Below are 18,198 nucleotides of genomic sequence, written 5' to 3' on the forward strand. Positions count from 1 at the left end.
CCCAGGGAGGACGGAAAGCAGCTGTCTTCCTAGAAAGTAACTAGCTACATGACAGGTGTCACCAGCATGCCTCCCAGCGAGCCCCGAGCCGCCACTGATCCTACCTGCAGGGCGGTGGACGCGGCCTCCAGGAACTGCTCAGCACTGCCCTTCTTAGCCTTAAATTTGTCCAGTTGCCCAATCACAGTTTCAATGCATTTTCCGTAGTAGGCCATCTTCCCAGGGCAGGACTCTAGAAGCAAACCACTACAGGTCACACCCTCCATGACCTCTGGGCTGTCAGCTAGGCAGGTGGCAAAGGCAGCCACAGAGGCTTTATCAATAGACGGGACGTCCCCTGGGAGCCTGGGACCTCTCACAGTGAGGCATGTTAGAGGGAGACAGGGACCCCAGCTGGGGAAACCCGGGCCCACTTCCTGGACCGTGTCCTTGCAGGACTCTGCCGTCCATGGGCCCAGGCTGGCCCTGAGGAGCCCACCCCAGGCCCCCACCCACCCACAGATCCTGGAGGCTCCCAGGCTTCCCCACGTGGCCCCAAGCCCCACAACTGTGCATGGCTGGGGAGGACGCCTGGGAGGGGTAGGCCTCTGAGCATATCTCAGCCTAGCTGGGGTTCAGTGACTGTTTATACAGAAGGTCTTGCCCAGAGGGGTAGGTGACCTAATCCCAAATGGTTGGGGCAAGAAGAATCCTCAGGTCACCAGGTTCAACACTCCCATTTTATTTATTTATTTAAAATTAAAAAAAAAAAATGTTTATTTTGAGAGAGAAAGAAAGAGTGTGAGCAAGGGAGGGTTTGAGAGAGAGAGAGAGAGAGAGAGAGAGAGAGAGAGAGAGAGAATCCCAAGCAGGCTCTGCACTGTCAGCACAGAGCTCGACATGGGGCTTGAACTCATGAACCGTGAGACCACGACCCAAGCTGAAACCAAGAGTTGGACGCTTAACTGACTGAGCCACTCAGGTGTCCCTCAATGCCCCCATTTTAAAGGTGGGGGACCCAACACCCAGAAAGAATGCACAGTTGGTAAGTGGCCAGATCTCGTATGGGCATTGAACTTTCCAGAAACATACTAGCCCCAGGAGACCAGCTTGCCCAGAGCCTCTGTCTGGGAGACCTTGGAAGAGCTGCTTGGGTTGGGGCTGGGACCCTGGGAACTGGTTCTAATAGGTAAGCCCCAAATTGCTTACAGGGGGGTGGCCAGGCCCATCAGAGGCTCCCTCTCCATGCCCCCGTCTTGTTCCATGCTACTCGAGGGGTGTCTCTGGGCCACCCCACTGCTGGTCTTCTTGGGCACCAGCTGTTGGCACAGCCAGGCTGCTAGCATCCTGGGGACAATGCAAGCACCTCTCCTGAACCCCCAACAGGTTGGAATGGATCCAGATAGCAGTCCCCAGACCTAGAGCCCCCAGAATGGAGACTGAGTGAAAAAGATAAAAGCTGTATACACTGTCACTGGGGTCCCCAGCAAGATGGGCTGTCCCAGCCAGTCCAGCCCATAGGTTGAGTCCCCCCCACTGCCTTCAAGAGCGTGAGGGCTAAATGCCACCAGATGCTTCAGAGAGCCTCTGACACACAACTGTGAAGCAGAGGCAAGAAGAGAAGCAGAAGCAGACAGCGGTTAAAACCCAGAAAACATGCCTCTATCACCTCCGAGAGATAAGAGAGATGTGGTATCCAAGGAATGAGAACAGTGGAGGAAGACAGAGTCTTGGAAATTAAAATATGGCAGCAGAACTAAAAATACAAATAGAAGAGGTGGAGGGTATAGTTGAGAAAATCTCCCAAGAGAGCATAAAAAGATGAAAACACAAAGTAGGAGAAAAATACCCGGAAAACCAGGGAACCACTGCAAAAGGCCCCAATGCCCACGAGCAAAGAGAAGAGAGGAGTCACGGGAGAGAATGGCCCAGGGCTGAAGGACGGGCGGGTCTCCCTGTGGACGGGGCTCTTGAGCGCCTTGAATGCTTTTGTCACCGAGGGAGACAGCAGGTGGCATAGGAGGGGACAGGGGTGCGGACCAGCCTCCTCCCCCAGCAGGGAATCCATCTCCAGCCTGGAGGACAGTGCGAGCAGAAAGACTAGGCCCTGCACCCCGCCCTGCGGAGGGAGCCCAGAAAGGGGCAGACAAGGGACTGGGAAGCAGGGGCATTTCCAGGAAGGTGACAGCAGGAGGCAGGCCAGGGGCACCAGAACAGGGGAGCCCTCACCTGGCGCAGCATCCCGAGCGGGTTTGAGCTGAGCGCTCTGGGAAAGAGGCTTTGACTCCTGCCCTCCTCCGCTGGCTGCACACCTGGGCCCCCGCACCGCCCGGCCCTGAGGCCTGACTCAGGGTCGCTCAGGCGCCCAGCCCTAGCGGTGCAGGGACAGAAGCGGCACGAGCCTCTCTCGTATGCGACCAGAAGACGGACCTCTTGGAACAGGGAAACGCACTGCAACCGGCTCGAAGCCCTGATGCCGGGTGCCGGCCCTGAAGACCGAGCCTCAGGAGAGTCCGGGTTCGGAGACCAGTCAGTGGTTCCACGAAACGAGAGCACACTGCAGGGGGCAATGGCTGAGACCCACAGAGGACTATAGCGGGGCTGAGTCCCTATTTCTACATCGGTTCTTGCCCCAGAGTGGGCATGACCATCAGTACTGAGTGAGCTAGCTGCTGGCAGGACCTGGCTGCGGTCACTGCCCCAGGGGCCACCTAGAGTCAGGTGGGCTCAGGACCAGGAGAAAGGAGCTGGGGACCGGCGTGCAGGCACTGAAAGCAGTGTGCTCATCCATCTGTCCCCATCTTCAGCAGGACCACCTACACCGAGCCCGAACTTTGGCCTCTGCAGGTGCAGGGGTCAGAAGGACGGGTGGTGGCGTGGGGCCAGCGCGTGCCAGGTGACCCCCTTTGGACGTGCGGCCAGGTGGCGGCATCGCTGTGAACACACTGAGCTACCTGTTTCTCCCAGGTCCGCCCCTCAGCAGTGGGACAGGCCACCTGGAGAGCAGGCCACGCAGCACCTTTGGGAACAGAAGCAGTCCCCATCTGTGGCTCGAGGGCGGGGGGGCTGGCCGGCTTGGCCCCTCCTCTCTCATCTGCCAGGGGCAGGCCGGCTGGACCGTGGGAGCAGGTCCTGACCCTCGGACGCAGGCAAGGTGAGGTGAGGGCCGCAGCGAGGAGGTCGGCACCTGAGACAGAGGTGCAGGAGGGGTAGACGAGGCCTCGCGAGGCTGTGGATGCCGTGCAGTCCTCCTGGCCCGAGTCCCAGGTCTGCTGGGCAGCTGAGGACAAGCGACTTAACGTATCCGAAGGCAGGAAGTCATGACCCCTACAGTCAGGGCCCTGACCTGGCCGCCTCCTCTGGGTGGGTTGCCCTGCTCTGACGTCCCACCCCTGGCGATGGCATTGCTGACCACACAGAGGGACACTCGAGGTGTCTCTGGGCCAAAAGGTAGCATTGAGGGGTGTGCAATCAGTTCTTTTTTCTTGCTGTGGGAGTCTGTATTGCTAGGAACTCCTCCCTGGGGCCTGGCTCGCAGACTGAGTGAATGTCCCCGGAGGAAATATTGGCTCTGGGAGAAGTTCTGGAAAAGATCTATTTCCATAGTTTGCAATCTTTTCCCTAGCGAGATCTGACTTTTCTCAGCCTCATGCAGCTAATGGACAAAGGGACTTTTTAAAGGCTGCAGAAAGTGGTGGCCACCCCCCCCCCCAACACTAACCACCCCTCCTCTGGCATTAGAGGCCTCGCTGCATGGGATGGAGCTTGGAAGTCTTGAGGCCACAGGCTGCCTGTGGCCCCTCTGGATGAGCCCTTGTACTTGGTTATTTGTGTTCATGCAAACCCTTGGCCCTGGGCCCCACGCCCGAGAGGCTGTGGGACGTTTCCAGGTGAGGATCACCCAGTCCGGCTGCACCAAGTGGCCACAGACCCACTCACCAGGTCTCCCAGGCCTGGCCCTCCGCCTTACCCCCCCGGCACAGCCACTGTCCTCCTGGGCAGGTGTTCCAGTGTTAGATGGCAGTGCCACTCTCTGAGGTGAGGGAGGTTTGGGGGAGAGTGGCCTCAGGTCAGGGGAGTGTCCTTCCACTAACAGCCATCATTAACAAATCCCCCCAACTCTTGGGGTACCCAGCACGTCCTACCCCTTCGCAGCCTGGGCTCACAGTCCCTGGGGTCCTCCTCCTGCTTCCCGTCCTGCACCCCAGCTCTGTCCTCCCAGGATTCTCACTGGCTCTCAAGCCCCTTCACGTGGATCTCCTGAACCTTGAACACGCCTCTCCTCTCTCCGGTGAGCTCCTACGCATCCCTTAACACCTGATGCAAATATCAGCACCTGTGGAGCCTGCTTCCTCCTCCCTTAGCTCTTCCCTTCTCCGTGCCTCCTCTGAACTCCTCCAAACCCATGTGATGCACTGCACCGTGAGCACCTGATGCAGGACCCTCCTGTGCCACTTCTGCGTCCACAAGCTGGTCTCCAGCAGCTTACCCAGAGCTGGTCTCCAGCAAGTGCCGCAGAGGTGTCTGCGGAGTCAATGACAGGATGCAAACTGCAGAACAGTCAAGCTGAAAGTGTCAGCACAGAGCCCAACACAGGGCTCGAACCCACGAACCATGAGATCATAACCTGAGCTCAACCGATTGAGCCCCCCAGGTGCCCCTGTATTAGTGATCTTTTTTAAGTCAAGCCTTTGCTTCCACAGATCCTATAGTTCAACAAGTTCGGTTTCATTGTTTCGTTTAATTGGAGAATAATGCATGCCCACGAGATATTTACTAAGCAAGTAAAGGTGGGACAGAACAAGCCCCACGCTGAGTTGGGGGGTTGAGGTGGGGGGGGGGTCAGGCTCCCCATCCCAAGGGAGCACTTCCTGCCTGTGGGAGCCTGAGCCCCAGGCTGGTTCTGCAACCCTCCAAACACCCACTCTGCCAGATTCCCGGTAACATCTCGGGATGAGCCATAACTGGGGGAAAGAGACACCATGTCAACATAGTAAAGCAAAATAGCATTTACACATTCTGGAGCTCACAAGGAAATGAGCACAACTAGTAAAAAGTCTATTTTTACAGAAACAACGTTGAGGATGCAGTCTTTTCGCCCCTCCCCCAACAGGCACTTGGGGGCACTGCCCCGGGATGGGGTTTGGCCCTTGGCCCTACCTTTCTGCATCTGCTCTGAACACAGCTCTGCCTGGAGGAACCAGATACCGCAGGAAAAGGGTTCCCCCCGGCACCTGCTGTGGGTGGTGAGTGTGGGCGGTCTGCACGTGTTTAGTGGGAGATGTTCCTCAGGCAGGATGACTTCCCTGCCCTCCCTCCTGTCCCGGAGCTGGAACATTCGGAAGAAAGGATGCTCCAAGAGGCCCTCTGGTGATGGATCAAAGTCCAAGAAGAGCCAGAGAGGCAGCCAAGCCCTGTCCCCAATGCAGAGCGGGCCTGGACAGAACTGGAGGCAACAAATGGCTGAGCCAGGTGGAGGATGCAGAGGGGAGTCTGTGAGGGGCTGTGCGGAGGAGGGGGGGTCCCTGCGGAGCCCAGCTGGCTGGAACCATTAGTCCCTGCCAGTCTGGCTCACTACCAGGCCTGAGGGCCCCTGGGGCAGAGGAGACACAGAGCAGCTGCGCCAGGAGGGTGGAAATCAGGAAAAGAGACACTTGAGTCCGGAATTCTTACTGAAATTAGCCTGTGAGCTTAGTGGACACAATGACGTTTTTGGGTAGGAGACAGGTGGTAAAGTCTTCTGATTCTGATATCTTGGCACCTCAGCTTTGTTCTAATGGGGTAAAACCAGATACATGGGAAGTGGTATTTAATTCCCAAGATTTAACTCCACGAATCAAGACCTGTCTCAAATTTAAGGAAACTTTAAAGGTGGGCTGGACCAAAGCTTCTCTTTTCTTAGCAAATCCTTTATAGACAGAAATGAGATGACAGGAGATTTAAATTCCATCAGACACAAACCAGCTCAACACCCTCAACCACTAGAGAGGCTTCATTTACACAGATACAAAATGTGTGTTAATTAACATAAATTCTTTTCTTGGCTTTTAATTCCGAGTAAAAATCTCCTAAGGATTTTTGCCAAGTCATGCTCTGACGGATTGTGCTTAAAGTATAGACCCACACAGCAGGTTTTGCTGGTTGCTTTTTAATCTCCACTCTCCCTTTCCTCCTGAATAACAAAACACTGAGTTTTACTTGGGTTTATTGCCGCCTAACTGAAAGATGACATTCCCTGGCCTCCCCAACAGCGAGATATACCCTGAAGTACAAGGATGTGAGACTTCTGCAAAGTCTCTCTGAAAGGGAGAGGCTTATACTCTTCTTCTCTTTTCCTTCCTGCTGGCTGGACTCAGGAAGTGATGGCAGGAACTTAGGCAGCCATCCTGGCCTGTGAGGAAACATGTTAAAGGTGGCAGAAGAGAAAGCTAGAAGAGTCCACGTCCCTGATGACTTTTTGTGGCTGTTATACCTTCCAGGACTGGCTCCCCATTGACCTCCTTTTTTTATTATTATTATTTTTTTAATGTTTATTTATTTTTGAGACAGAGAGAGAGACAGAGCATGAACGGGGGAGGGTCAGAGAGAGAGGGAGACACAGAATCTGAAGCGGGCTCCAGGCTCTGAGCTGTCAGCACAGAGCCCGATGCGGGTCTCGAACCCACGAACCGTGAGATCATGACCTGAGCCGAAGTCGGACGTCCAACCGACTGAGCCACCCAGGCGCCCCTCCCATTGACCTCCTTTATGGAAACATAAATAACCTTGCTTGGGCCTCTCTGGTCTTTGGATTTTTCATTACATATAGCTGAACCTAATCTTAATTGATACACCCACTTCTCCGAGGTCAGCCTTCCTCCTGTGCACAGTTTCAAACTGGGGAGGATAGGAAGAAAGCCTCTGCACAAGCAATGACAGCCCTAGCCTTGGAGTCAATGAAGGACAGAACCGTGGAGAATAGTCCACTGTCTACAGCGAGTTCTTATGCTAGAAGCACTGGCTGGGGAGGAGCAGGTCTTATGTGTGAAGATTGAGAGTCCATTTGGACACACTGAGTTTGTGGGGATTTGTTAGACATCCATTGGCAAAGAATGGGTAAAGGGGTCTGCAGTCCCAGGGTGATGTGCAGGCTGGACATGTAAGTTTTGGAAACGTCAGGAGAAAATGGGTGTTTACCAGACCATGTGACTGCAGGAAATCACCCAAGGAAGGAGTGGATAGAAGAGTTTCCAAGGTCTGGGGCACCAGGGTGGCTTAGCCGGTTAAGCGTCCAACTTTGGCTCAAGTCATGATCTCATGGCTTGTGAGTTTAAACCCCGCCTTGGGCTCTGTGCCTACAGCTCAGAGCCTGGAGCCTGCTTCTGATTCTGTGTCTTTCCTCTCTCTTTGCCTCCCTCCCTCTGTCTCTCTCTAACATAAATAAACATTAAAAAAAAAATAAGAAGAAGAATTTCTAAGGACTGAGTCCCAGGGCTTTAGTGTCAGGAGGTTGGGAAGCAGAGGAGGCCCCTGCCCAGAAGACTGAGAAGGAGCAACCACTGGGGTGGCAGGGAGTGTGATCTGTTCCAGCCAACTGAGGACGCCGAGTCCGGGAGGAGAGCACTCAGCTGAGTTGCCTGCTGCTAACGGTTCAAGGAAGAGATGGGGCTGAGCTCCAATCATTGGATTTAACAACCTCAGGGTCAAGGATGGCTTTGATGAAGAACTTGGGAGAGGGAGTTGGGTGAAAGCCCGATCAGAGCAGGCTCAGGAGAGAAAAGGCGAAAGGAACTGGAGATAGGAGGCAATGGGGACAGGGTGGGGTCGGTGTGCTGGCAACCTAAGGGAGCAGAGTGGGTGGCAGCTAGAGGGGAGTGGGCAAGATTAGCCAGGCACTCAGAAGAGAACATGGCCCACCACCAGCACACACGGAAGCCTCAGAGGCTGCCTCTGGGGAGCCTCACACGGACTTCCGCGGACCACTCTAGCCCAGAACCACCCGAGCCCTGAGACCCCGGGCCAACGAGTCTCAGAGAATGAATTCTCTACCAAGGGAGAAGTTACTTCTACTCCCCACACCCCAAATCTGCACATCTCAGAACACTCAGAGAAGCGGTGGTGGGTGGGGACAGGGAAAGCTCCAAGCTGTTGCGGGAGCGCCAACTGTGATCTGGATCCTCCTCCTACAGATAAGAACACAGCAGCCTCTTTGTGCCTCAGTTTCTTCAGCTGTCAGTGGGAATTTAAAGTGTCTTGTACTCAACACATGTTTTTAGCTCTGCTCGCCACATAAACAGGTTCTCAGATTTTGGTGATTATCTTAATGGACCCATATTAGGGCATCATTGGGGGCAATAGTGAATATGGGTGAATATCTTTTTAAAAAGCACCGTTTATTGTGGCGATAAAAAAAAAAAAAAAAAAAAAAGCACCGTTCACTTTAATCAAGGAGCTGGGAAGAAGACCAAAATTAGCGAAAGTAAGAAGATGGGAAGCAGGAGATGAGGACTGACCGTGGGAAGTTGTTGGAGAGAGGTGCTGATGCTGAGGATAACGCGCCTCGCCCTCCTCCCTGTCGGGTTCCACCTGCTCCCTTCCCCCTCCTACCTGTGTGCTGGCTTCACAGGAGCTCCTGCCGCCAAACCTTCCGTCCCACCTCCACCCGCCGCCACAGCAGATGCCAGGGCCAGCGGGTGCGGCGGGTCTCGCGAATCGCAGCGGGTCCCCCACTTCACTTCTTCTGTTCAGCCGGGACCTCTGCCACCACCCGGACAGGGGGAGCTCGCGCCGGGGTGCAGTTTGGGCGTCGTCACCTAGCAACCGGAGCCACGCACCGGCGCCGCCGGCGGGAAGACTACAAGCTCCAGAATGCACAGCGCCCGCTGTGCGGCCAAGGACGCCGCGCCCAGGGCCCCGCCTCCCCCCAATGCCCGTCGGGACTTGTAGTTTTTCGCCCTCACCGGGAGCGCCGGGTCGCCCTCCAGCAGGGAGCGCGCCTCGGGTGGGGCGCGGCACGGCGCCGCGGGATTGGGCGGCCTCGGCTGCTGGCGGTGGGCAGGGGGCTCGCGGCGCGTCGGCGCATGTGCGGCGCGCGGCGCGGTGGCCGGCGAGGCGCGGGGTGTCAGTGAGCCGCGAGGAGCCGGCGCCCGCGTGCCCGCGTCCGCCCGTGCGCCCGTCCGCCTGCAGCGGGGCTGCGGGTCCGCCCTGCGCGCCGCTCGCGGAGCAGCTCCGGCCGCGCACCTGCCCCGCGCACCTGTCCGCCGCCCTCCGCCCGCCCCGCGCCCGGCTCCGCTCACGCCAGCCGCCCAGGGACCGCGCGGGCCCCGGCCCGGCCCTGCCCCCGCGTCCGCCCCGCGCCGCAGCCGGGCCGGGCGCAGCGCTGCGGAGGCGAGGGCCGCGGGGCCGGGCCGGCGCGGCGATGATGAACAGGTTCCGAAAGTGGCTGTACAAACCCAAGGTGAGCGCCCGTCCCTCTCTGCCCAGGCAGACCCCTCTCTCGCCGGCCGCCGACACCTCCGCTCCGCTCGGCGACCGGCGCGCACGGTGCCGGGACCCCTGCGGCGGGTCCCGCCTCCCCCACCCCTTCCTAAGCCAGGTCCAAGACTGACCCTCCTGCCGCCGCGCTCCGGCCGGGGCGCGCTTTCCCTCCTCTGCCCGCGGCCAGGGCGCGTCCCGCTCCCTGCTCATCCCCGTCCTGCTTGGGCGCCGCGCTCGCACCTCGGGGTCCCCGACCCGCAGCCCGAAGCCGACCCCCTCCTACTTCTCCTGCGTCCCGGAAGGACCTTTTCATCCCTGCTGCCTGAACCGGGGTGGTGGTGGGGGACCCCCTCATTCCTCTTCTGCCCGTCCCCGTTATCCTGTGCCCGGACTGTACTCCCCAGCCTCGCCCTGCGCTCCGGAAGAGACCCTCGCCCCACCTCTACCAGGTTCTGGAGCGGACCCCCACTTTCCTCTCCTCGGGTCCCGGGCTGACCCCTCCTACCCTGTGTGCAGAGCGGATCCCCATCGCACGGCCCCGGCCCTGCCTTCCCGAACCAGCACTGACCCGCACCTCGGCCGGGTCCTTGGCCCGCGCCCACCCGCGTGCTCCCCGATCCAGGACGGGTGCACCCCTCGCCCGTGGGGTCGGCGGCTGGCGGCTGCGCCAGTCGCACTGCGGGCGCTGCGTCCCGCCGGCGGCCCGGGCTCGTGTCCGCTGTGGACAGCGCGGGGCCGGGGGGCCGCGGTACGGGGCGCGGGGCCCAGAGTCCTGGGGGCGCCTTTGGGGTCCGGGGCTACAAGCTGCCGGCCGGCGCAGCGGGCAGGCGGAGGCGCTGGGGTCTTGGCTGAGGCCGATGACGCTGGGGTGGGGTCACCGAGGCGACCAGGGGACATCGTGGCCGCAGTGTCACTGACGACCCAGGGAACCCACTGCTCCCCGCGAGGCTGGACCGCTTTTCTGGATTGGGCTTCCCCGCCCTCCCTCCCCCACGTGGGTGGTCTCTCAGGGTGGGGGTTTCTTTAAATCCGTGCCCTCCTGCTGCGCCGGTTCCGGGAAGGCAGCAGATCTGTTTGGGGAGACTGGGGTCTAGGGGCCGAGCCCAGGGACCTGAAAGCTTGTGCTTCGTGGTGTTTGGGGTCGGAGATTTCTCCGGAGTGTTGGGCTGAAGGATTAGCATGCCTGTGGTGCTCCTTGCTCCGCCTTGGCCTTCTCCAGAGAGGATTCGGTTCTTCCGCGTCAGGTACAGCCACTGGCCTCCCAACCTTGTCCTGTAGCAGCTCCTTATCCGCGGTGGTGGGGGTGGGGGTGGCTTGGTGGGACCCTGGTGCTTCCTGGCTCCCTGTGCTTTGGGACCTCCCCGGTCATTTTCTACCTACCCGCTCCTCACTCACTGCAGTCTCCCCTAAGGCCGGTTTCAGCCCTCCTGCTGTCCTGCGGGGGGTTGTCAGGGGGAGGTGACAGCCACTGCATAGGATATCTGTACAAGGAATGGCTTTGTGTGTGTGTGACTTTTGTCTCCGGTTAAGGAAAAATCAAGTCCTCTCGTCAAAAGGTCGTATCTAGGGTGGACAGCAGTGTTGTTGTTTCAAGGTGTATGCCAGCGGAGGCTGGCAGGGAAATGTATCACAGGTCAGGTAACATTCTGGTGTTTCCAAAAACACTTTTGTCAGAAGTCCAGGTTCCAGCCGTGGCTCCGGAGTCGGCCCTGATTCCAGGATCACCTCACTGTGTTGTCTTATTGGAGGGGGAGGAAGAGCAGTGGTGCGCTCTCTGTTTCATTAATAGCTGCACCGTTTCAGCTGAGGGGAAAGTCTTCAAAAGTGGAAAACAACACTGCCCTTGAGGTTGTGCCCCGGAGTGGAGAATGGTGCCCCTAAGTTTCCCTCTCCAGCAGGCAGCTGCCCTTCTAAGACAAGCTCCAGGGGCCGACGGGGGCTGGGTGGAGGGCAGGTGTTAACCGGTCATAAAGGTGCAGCGGAGAAGGGAGGGCTGGTGCTTCGTGTCAGGTCACGTCTGATATTTGTCCCTGAGCCTTGGACTTGAGACACGCGTCCATCTGAGATCTTTGCGTCTGGCCGTGGCGTGGTGCCCTGCAGTCAGCTTGAGCTTGGGCGGTCTCTTGTTTGGGATCTGTCTCTGGAGTTAAATATCTTGATTGTTTGAAGAGTTGGAGCATATTAGGTCACCCCAGTAGCTTTTCATTTTTCAAACCGAAGCTCAGACTTTTGTCTTGGATTATGAATTGAATTTTCTGGTTCCCTTACCTTTCTAATTTAATCCACTGGGGACAAGTGAGCACAGAGTCAGTGCTGGGAAGATTCCAGGCTGGAGGACAAGAGGTGTGAGAGTTAGCTGCGGGGGAATGTGTCTGGGGGAGACTGTTGCCTGCAGTTACGGTTTGTTTCCCCCACTTTTGTATTTAGATAGATACGCAATTCAAACTGCATTCTTGATTTAATCCCTGCTTTGGTCTAAAACTGAACACCAAGCTTCTTGTTCATTACAGTGCAGTGGAAAATATCGTGAAGCCAAAAATATTCATTGTTCTCGCAGTTCTAAAAAGGATTCAGAAGTGCTTTAAAACATTCTGACACTTAAAATTTTTGATATCTGAATCATTAATAACTACCTCAGTTGGGTTTAAAAAAAAAAAGCCTTGATGTATAACATAGTAGTTTAACATTAAAACGACATTACCCATCTCTCATATTTCCATTGATTTTCTTCAAGACCATCTTTTAAACACTATAATTTCTCTTCATGTGAAGTGTTCAGGATTTGTCAGTATTATCTGGACTGTGAAAGCTGGATGGGAAAGGAATGTGTGGGAAAGCTTATCAGCCTGCCCTTTGTGATGTTGGTGACAAGCTTTTTTGACTTTTGTTTAGGGAAAGTCCTTCCAAGAAAGAGTGAACTTTAAGAAGGTGAAACCTTGGGGCGCCTGGGTGGCGCAGTCGGTTAAGCGTCCGACTTCAGCCAGGTCACGATCTCGCGGTCCGTGAGTTCGAGCCCCGCGTCGGGCTCTGGGCTGATGGCTCAGAGCCTGGAGCCTGCTTCCGATTCTGTGTCTCCCTCTCTCTCTGCCCCTCCCCCGTTCATGCTCTGTCTCTCTCTGTCCCAAAAATAAATAAACGTTGAAAAAAAAATTAAAAAAAAAAAAAAAAAGAAGGTGAAACCTTTTGGAACAATTGGTATCTCCATTTGAAACGAAAGTGTTAATACTTGTGTTTCTTGCTGGGTTATAGCTTTCTTGTTGACGCCTGGTCACTGTGCTAAAGGGTGAAATCCTGGCATAGTGGAAGGGGGCCCCAGACCAGGCCCAGCCAGGATAGCTCAGCCGTCATTAAAGAGCATCCTAGTGATGGTACAGGTCAAATTCGTGTTTTCCATCTTTGAGGAAGAATTGACGGGTGGGTAGGTGATACTGTCCAGCTGGATGGGGGTTACCATGCTCCGCCCTGCGCTCCATGAAGCGCTCTCTCGTCCGTACCCCCAAACGACTCCTGGGATGTGGGTCATTAATATTCCTTGTGAATACAGTGCTTTAGTGACTGATGTTTATCTGGGAACTGTCAGTACCCTGGGTTCAGGTCAGAGATGACGTAGCCTTCTCAGAAGCCCGGGTAATGTGATGGGCATGTGTGCTTTTTGTAAGACGGACCCTTTGAGCTTTGTGAAGTCTGCCCGAGCGTACATCCAGATAGGGTGTTTGCAACTTAACCCAGCCTCAGTGGACCAGGGCGTCTAGAGCCCTGTCCACGGTCCCTCCTGGTTTCCGGAGTCCCAGGCCCCCTGGTCATGGGCGTGGAGCTGGCCCTCTGTTCCTTGACCACCTGGCGGGGCGCAGGACCCTGGACATGCCGTAGCAGGGAGGAGTCCTTCAGGTATTGAACCAGCAGGTCACAGGGCCACGGGAAGGGCCTGGGTTTGTGTCTGCACGGCCCCCAAAGTGCAGAGACGTTGCATAGCCCATCATCCTTTCGGGACTCCCCGACAGGGACCTGGAGAAATCCAGCCAGGGCATCGGCAGACCCCAGGGCTGTGGGAGGGCTTACAGCGGAAGCTGGTGAGATGGGGAGTCTTCCCTCAACCTGGGTCCTGCTGCTCTTGGGTCTGGGAGGGCAGTATCAGCACGTGCCTCGGTTTCCCTGCTCTGCCTGCCTGGGAAGCGAGCTGCCGACCTCGCAGTGCCACGTTGGATCCTGGTGCCAGGCACAGACACTGTTTCAGGAGCTTGGGGTTTTAATGTGAACTTCCAGCCGGGCTGCATTTTCCGCTGATAAACTCGGAGTGCCCGGCTACAGCTGAGGCCATCCTTGGAGGAACACATTCCTCCCTGAGGTGAGCTACTGGAAAGCCAGTGTTCCGGAAAGCCTGGCCACGCAGGCTGTGCCGGGGCTGAGCTCCCTCTGCCAGCAGGTGCCTGGCACAGAGGGGGCTCGCGGAGTCCTGGGAAGGATGCTCGGCAGTGCTGAGTCACAGCAGGCTGGGCTGGCCCACACACCCATCTCTGTCATCCCAGGATTCAGAAGGCACGGGCCCTCCGCCCTGCTGCCCCATCTGGCCGCCCCTCCGGAGAGCTTTCCTTCGGATGCCTCAGCACTTGGAGGCTCTGGGCAAACGGGAGGGCCTGAGAGGTGCCCGTCCCTGAAGGTGGTTTATGGAGCCCACCTGCTTGGGTAGGGAGTGACTCAGGGGGAGGTCCCCATCTCGTTTCCGAGGCTTCGCTGTGTTTCTGTGTGTGGCTTCACACGCCCAGCCCTGTGCCCCTGGCATTTGCAGGGAGGGGCTGAGTGGCTGACGGATGGTGAGTGTCAGTCTCTGTGCCAGCTCTTATGTCATCGCTCAGGGTCTGCACTTCACAGTCAGAGGAGCACAGTAACGGGAAACGTTCCTGTTCTGATGGTGACTGTGAAATGGGCGAGTCACAGGCCGGGAGTCTTGAGTGTTGCCTGATTGATCTCTAGTCCGCAGGCAGTGGCGTGGCGGGGAGGGAGCCGGAGTCAGCGGACTGCCCCCCTCTCCGAACGGGAGGCCTGTTAGGTAATTTCCTTCTACCTTCAGAAGGATGGGTAACGTCAGGATGCTTTGGTGCCTCTCCTAACGCTGCCCTGCCGGGAGTCCCCAGAACAGAAGACGGGCTCCTTTTAACTGTGTAAGATGCACATCTGAGGGCGTATACGTGACTCAGCGGTCATTTGCAGTTCTTGATGGCAGAGCTGTGGTTTTGTCTCGTTTGGGGTGACAGCACTGGACAGCCACGGCTCCTACGTGGCATGCCCTGTGCCCAGCAAAGGGGAACACGGTGAGCGGCTCCCAGCTGGAAGACAAACGCATATGCCGAAAGCTGCGGGTCTCCGTGTTTCTCTCCTGTCTCCCTGGGCTGACCTCGCTGCCCGCTCTGGCATAAATAGCACGAAGCTGCAGACAGGGCAGCAGGCACTGGGGCCTGGGTGGGAATCCTCCCCCGTCCCTGCCTGGCCCTGTGCCTCAGTTTCCCTGTTTGTCAGGTGGGGTGACGGGACCTGCTGCGTGGAACTTGGTCATCTCTGTCGGACGCTCATAGGAGCGGCTCAACAAATGACCGGTGTCAATGTCAGCGGCTCTCTTGGGTGTGGACTTAATATAAGACCACCCACGGAGCGTTTCATGGGGTCTGAGCGGTCACTGAGGCTTTCCAGTGACTTCCAGGTTATTATGAGAGTGAAGTGTCTTTTTTTTTTTTTTTAAGTTTATTTATTCATTTCTGAGAGACAGAGAGAGTGTGAGGGAGGGGCAGAGAGAGGGAGAGAGAATCCCAAGCAGGCTCCATGTTTTCAGCACAGAGCATGATGTGGGGCTCAAACCCACGAACCGTGAAGTCAGGACCTGAGCCAAGATCAAGAGTCAGACGCTCAACCGACTGAGCCACCCAGGCGCCCCAAGAGTGAGAGTGTCTTAGAAGGTGCACCCTGCCTCCCTTTCTGTGGCGTGTCCGGTCCTGGGTTGCTAGAAACAGGACCTGACTCAGGATACTTCAGGCATTACAAATGCCGGTGATGAGTAATAGTGATGCTGTCTCCTGTGCACTCCCTGGGCTGAGATGCGGCCAGGTGCTGATCCACTGCCCTGGCATTGTCTTTGAAGGAGAATCCAGGGCTGAATTTCAGCCAGAGCGGGCATCAGTGGGCTCTGCTGTGTCAGGTCTGGCCCCCAACCTCTCAGACCATCCTCCTGTGTCCTGTCCCCGCCCCATCACCCCTCCTCAGCTGGAGGCTCAGGATCCAGGAAAGGACTCCAGAGCCATGGGGTGGCCAAGGCAGAGGGGCTGGGTGTAAGTGACAGGCCGGGGGGATAGATCTCTGTTGGCGCTGACGTTGTGGGGGTGCTTGTGAACATCTGATGTACCTGGTTTACAAACGAGATGTCAGGGACGAGATCTTAACTTGTTGGAACCTTGACAGCCGGGAAGAGGGAAAGCTAGATTTGAACTCCGGTCTGTCGGGCCCCGGAGCTGGAATTGGCAAGTGCGGCTGCCCTGAGCCGTGCCTCTCCTGCAGGAAGGAACTGAAGCCGTCATCAGCGTTTACATGAGTCCGGTTTGATGAAGCATTTGGTTTTGTACTTTTCACAGTTGGAATGAAAAGAAACTTAGGTATTGATGGGCAGTTTAAGTGTTTGAAGGAAGAAGACAAAAATGAATGGATTCTTTTTTGTTTTTACTGATCTGAATAGATAAAGCGGAAGTAGAATAGAATGTTTCATATTATGATAATTTATGTAGAGTAGTTGGGTGAGATGAATGGGAGGTTTTTTTCTTTCTTACAGTAAGTATTTTGAGGCTCTTCCATTTCTCCTTGTTTTGTGCAGGGTGGGGGCAGGGGAATGTTGGGGGCACTTCAAGTGGGGCTGCCTTCATGGCTGAGGGCTCCTTAGAGCTCTGCACAGGGGCTCTGTGAGTCTCTGCCCTGCGGGGACCCCCCAAGCTCCCCCACGACTGCGGCCGTCATACACGGGGTGCCTGGAGAAAACGGAGCGCATACCTACCCCTGGGGGTGGTGTCTTTGGGGCAGCCGTTTGTTGGGTGTTTAGTTTTTGAGAATGTTTCCTATTATTTTTAGGGATATTGTAATTACAAAAAAAGTTTAAAAGCAGAATCAACTACTTCAATGTTGGATGCATTAATTTTTTGAGACACACAGAGAGAGTGTGAGCTGGGGAGGGGCGGGGGGCAGAGGATCTGAAGACGGCTCTGCACTGGCAGCGTAGAGCCTGACAAGGGGCTTGAACTCATGAACCCCTGGAGCATGACCTGAGCCGAAGATGGACGCTCAACAGACTGAGCCACCCAGGTGCCCCCAATGTCAGATACGCTTAAGAATCGTATCCCCGCGTTTATAGCAACATTATGCGTAACAGAAATTGGAAGTGGCCCAAGTGTCCACCAACAGTGAGTGAGGAAATGAAGTGTGGTCCAGCCACACGATGGAATATTATTCAACCAGGAAAAGGAAGGAACTTCAGGTTATAATATGGATGAGTCTTCCAATCATTATGTGACATGTGGAGAAGCCAGACACAAAAGGACACAAACTTTACGATTCTGCTTCCCCGGAGGGCAGGGCTGTAGACACAGAACGTACGTGGTGGCTGGCAGGGGTGGGAAAAGGGGGGCGACGGCCAGAGGGCCCAACGTTCCTTTTGGGGCAACAAACAGGTTTTAAAACTGGAGACAGGTGGTGGTGGCACAGCACTAAATACCCCTGAAATGTGACTTAAGATGGTTAATTGTATCTTAGGTGAATTTTACCTCAATAAAAAAGGGAATTAAGCCATTTTTGAGAGTTTTTTTTTTGAGAATCGTAGCAGTTTTTGAGACAATCAAGGGACTTTTTCTGGAAGGTCAGGAGATGCATCTCCGGCGGGGCTTGGCGCCCTGAGGCTCTTTGAAACCACCCCTCCCAGGCCCTCGGTTTTGGGGTTTCCCGAGGACAGCGGTGAGGGGTTCTGTGTGCAGATTTCTGAAACCACACCGCAGCTCCTGGGGCTGCCCAGGGAGAGCCTGTCCTGGTCATGTGCAGCCCTCACCATGGGCGCAGGGGTGCTGGCCGGTGGGCACCTTCAGGGCTGTCAGGTGGGGTGGCCAGGGGGCCAGGACCCAGAGGAGCTGGGATTTGAGGGACAGATGCAGTCAGCAGAGTGAGCAGGGCGGCCCCACCAGGGTGTGTGTGTGTGTGTGTGTGTGTGTGTGTGTGTGTGTGGTGCCAGAAGGGGGAGGGACCCAGGTGCAGGTCACTTGTGGTGACGGTCTTGATGGGATCAGATCCTTCAGGGGGAGGGAGTCGATTCAGGGGGAGAACTGGAAGCTGGGGCTGGTGACGGAGACCTGGCTGAGGCTCAGGTAAGGGGATGGCAGCCAGGACTCTGGGATGGAAAGGCCCGGCGGGGAGGTTGAGGGGTGCTGTTAGCTGGACGTGAGGGTGTAGGGGAGGGCCGGTGGGGCAAGGGGCCTGGGAGCCCAGGTGGGAACCGTGGCGCTTGGGGTGCCCACGGAATGCCCATGTGGATGGCAGAGCCCCCACGGTGGGTGCCCAGGAGTGCAGAATTGTACCGAGCTGGCCCCAGGGCTGAGAGCATGGCCCTGAGAACCAGAACAGTCACCCCATTTTGTGGGCCACACGTGGGTGGGGCTCAGCGGCTGTCGCCTGTCTCCTTCCATGCCCTCTGGCAGCTGGGTCCCCCTCTGCACAGCCTCCTGTCCACCAGGAGGCTGACGGTGG

General features: G+C 56.6%; 2 protein-coding genes across 5 annotated transcripts in view; one reads left to right on the plus strand and one right to left on the minus strand.

Moving 5' to 3' along the window:
• The window catches only part of CFAP99 (cilia and flagella associated protein 99), a 41,190-nt gene extending 32,309 nt beyond the window's left edge, over positions 1–8,881 (minus strand). Inside the window, exons 1-2 of one of the 2 annotated variants that reach the window (XM_086705616.1) lie at positions 8,566–8,881; positions 105–232 (exon numbers count right to left, since the gene is read on the minus strand). In XM_086705616.1, the coding sequence (XP_086561742.1) occupies positions 105–215 (111 nt within the window). In that variant the 5' untranslated portion in view covers positions 216–232; positions 8,566–8,881. The remainder of the gene's footprint in view (positions 1–104; positions 233–8,565) is intronic. The other variant, XM_086705615.1, reaches the window with a different exon arrangement.
• Positions 8,882–8,941: 60 nt separating this feature from the next.
• The window catches only part of ZFYVE28 (zinc finger FYVE-type containing 28), a 114,457-nt gene continuing 105,200 nt past the window's right edge, over positions 8,942–18,198 (plus strand). The window contains exon 1 of one of the 3 annotated variants that reach the window (XM_086705612.1): positions 8,942–9,415. In XM_086705612.1, coding sequence (XP_086561738.1) covers positions 9,377–9,415 — 39 coding nt within the window. In that variant the 5' untranslated portion in view covers positions 8,942–9,376. Of the gene's footprint in view, positions 9,416–10,447; positions 10,680–18,198 lie in introns of those variants that run through there. The other 2 variants (XM_086705611.1, XM_086705613.1) reach the window with 2 other exon arrangements.

Source organism: Puma concolor, chromosome B1 (assembly GCF_028749965.1).
Source record: "Puma concolor isolate L17-30 chromosome B1, mPumCon1.1.hap2, whole genome shotgun sequence".
NCBI lineage: Eukaryota > Metazoa > Chordata > Mammalia > Carnivora > Felidae > Puma > Puma concolor.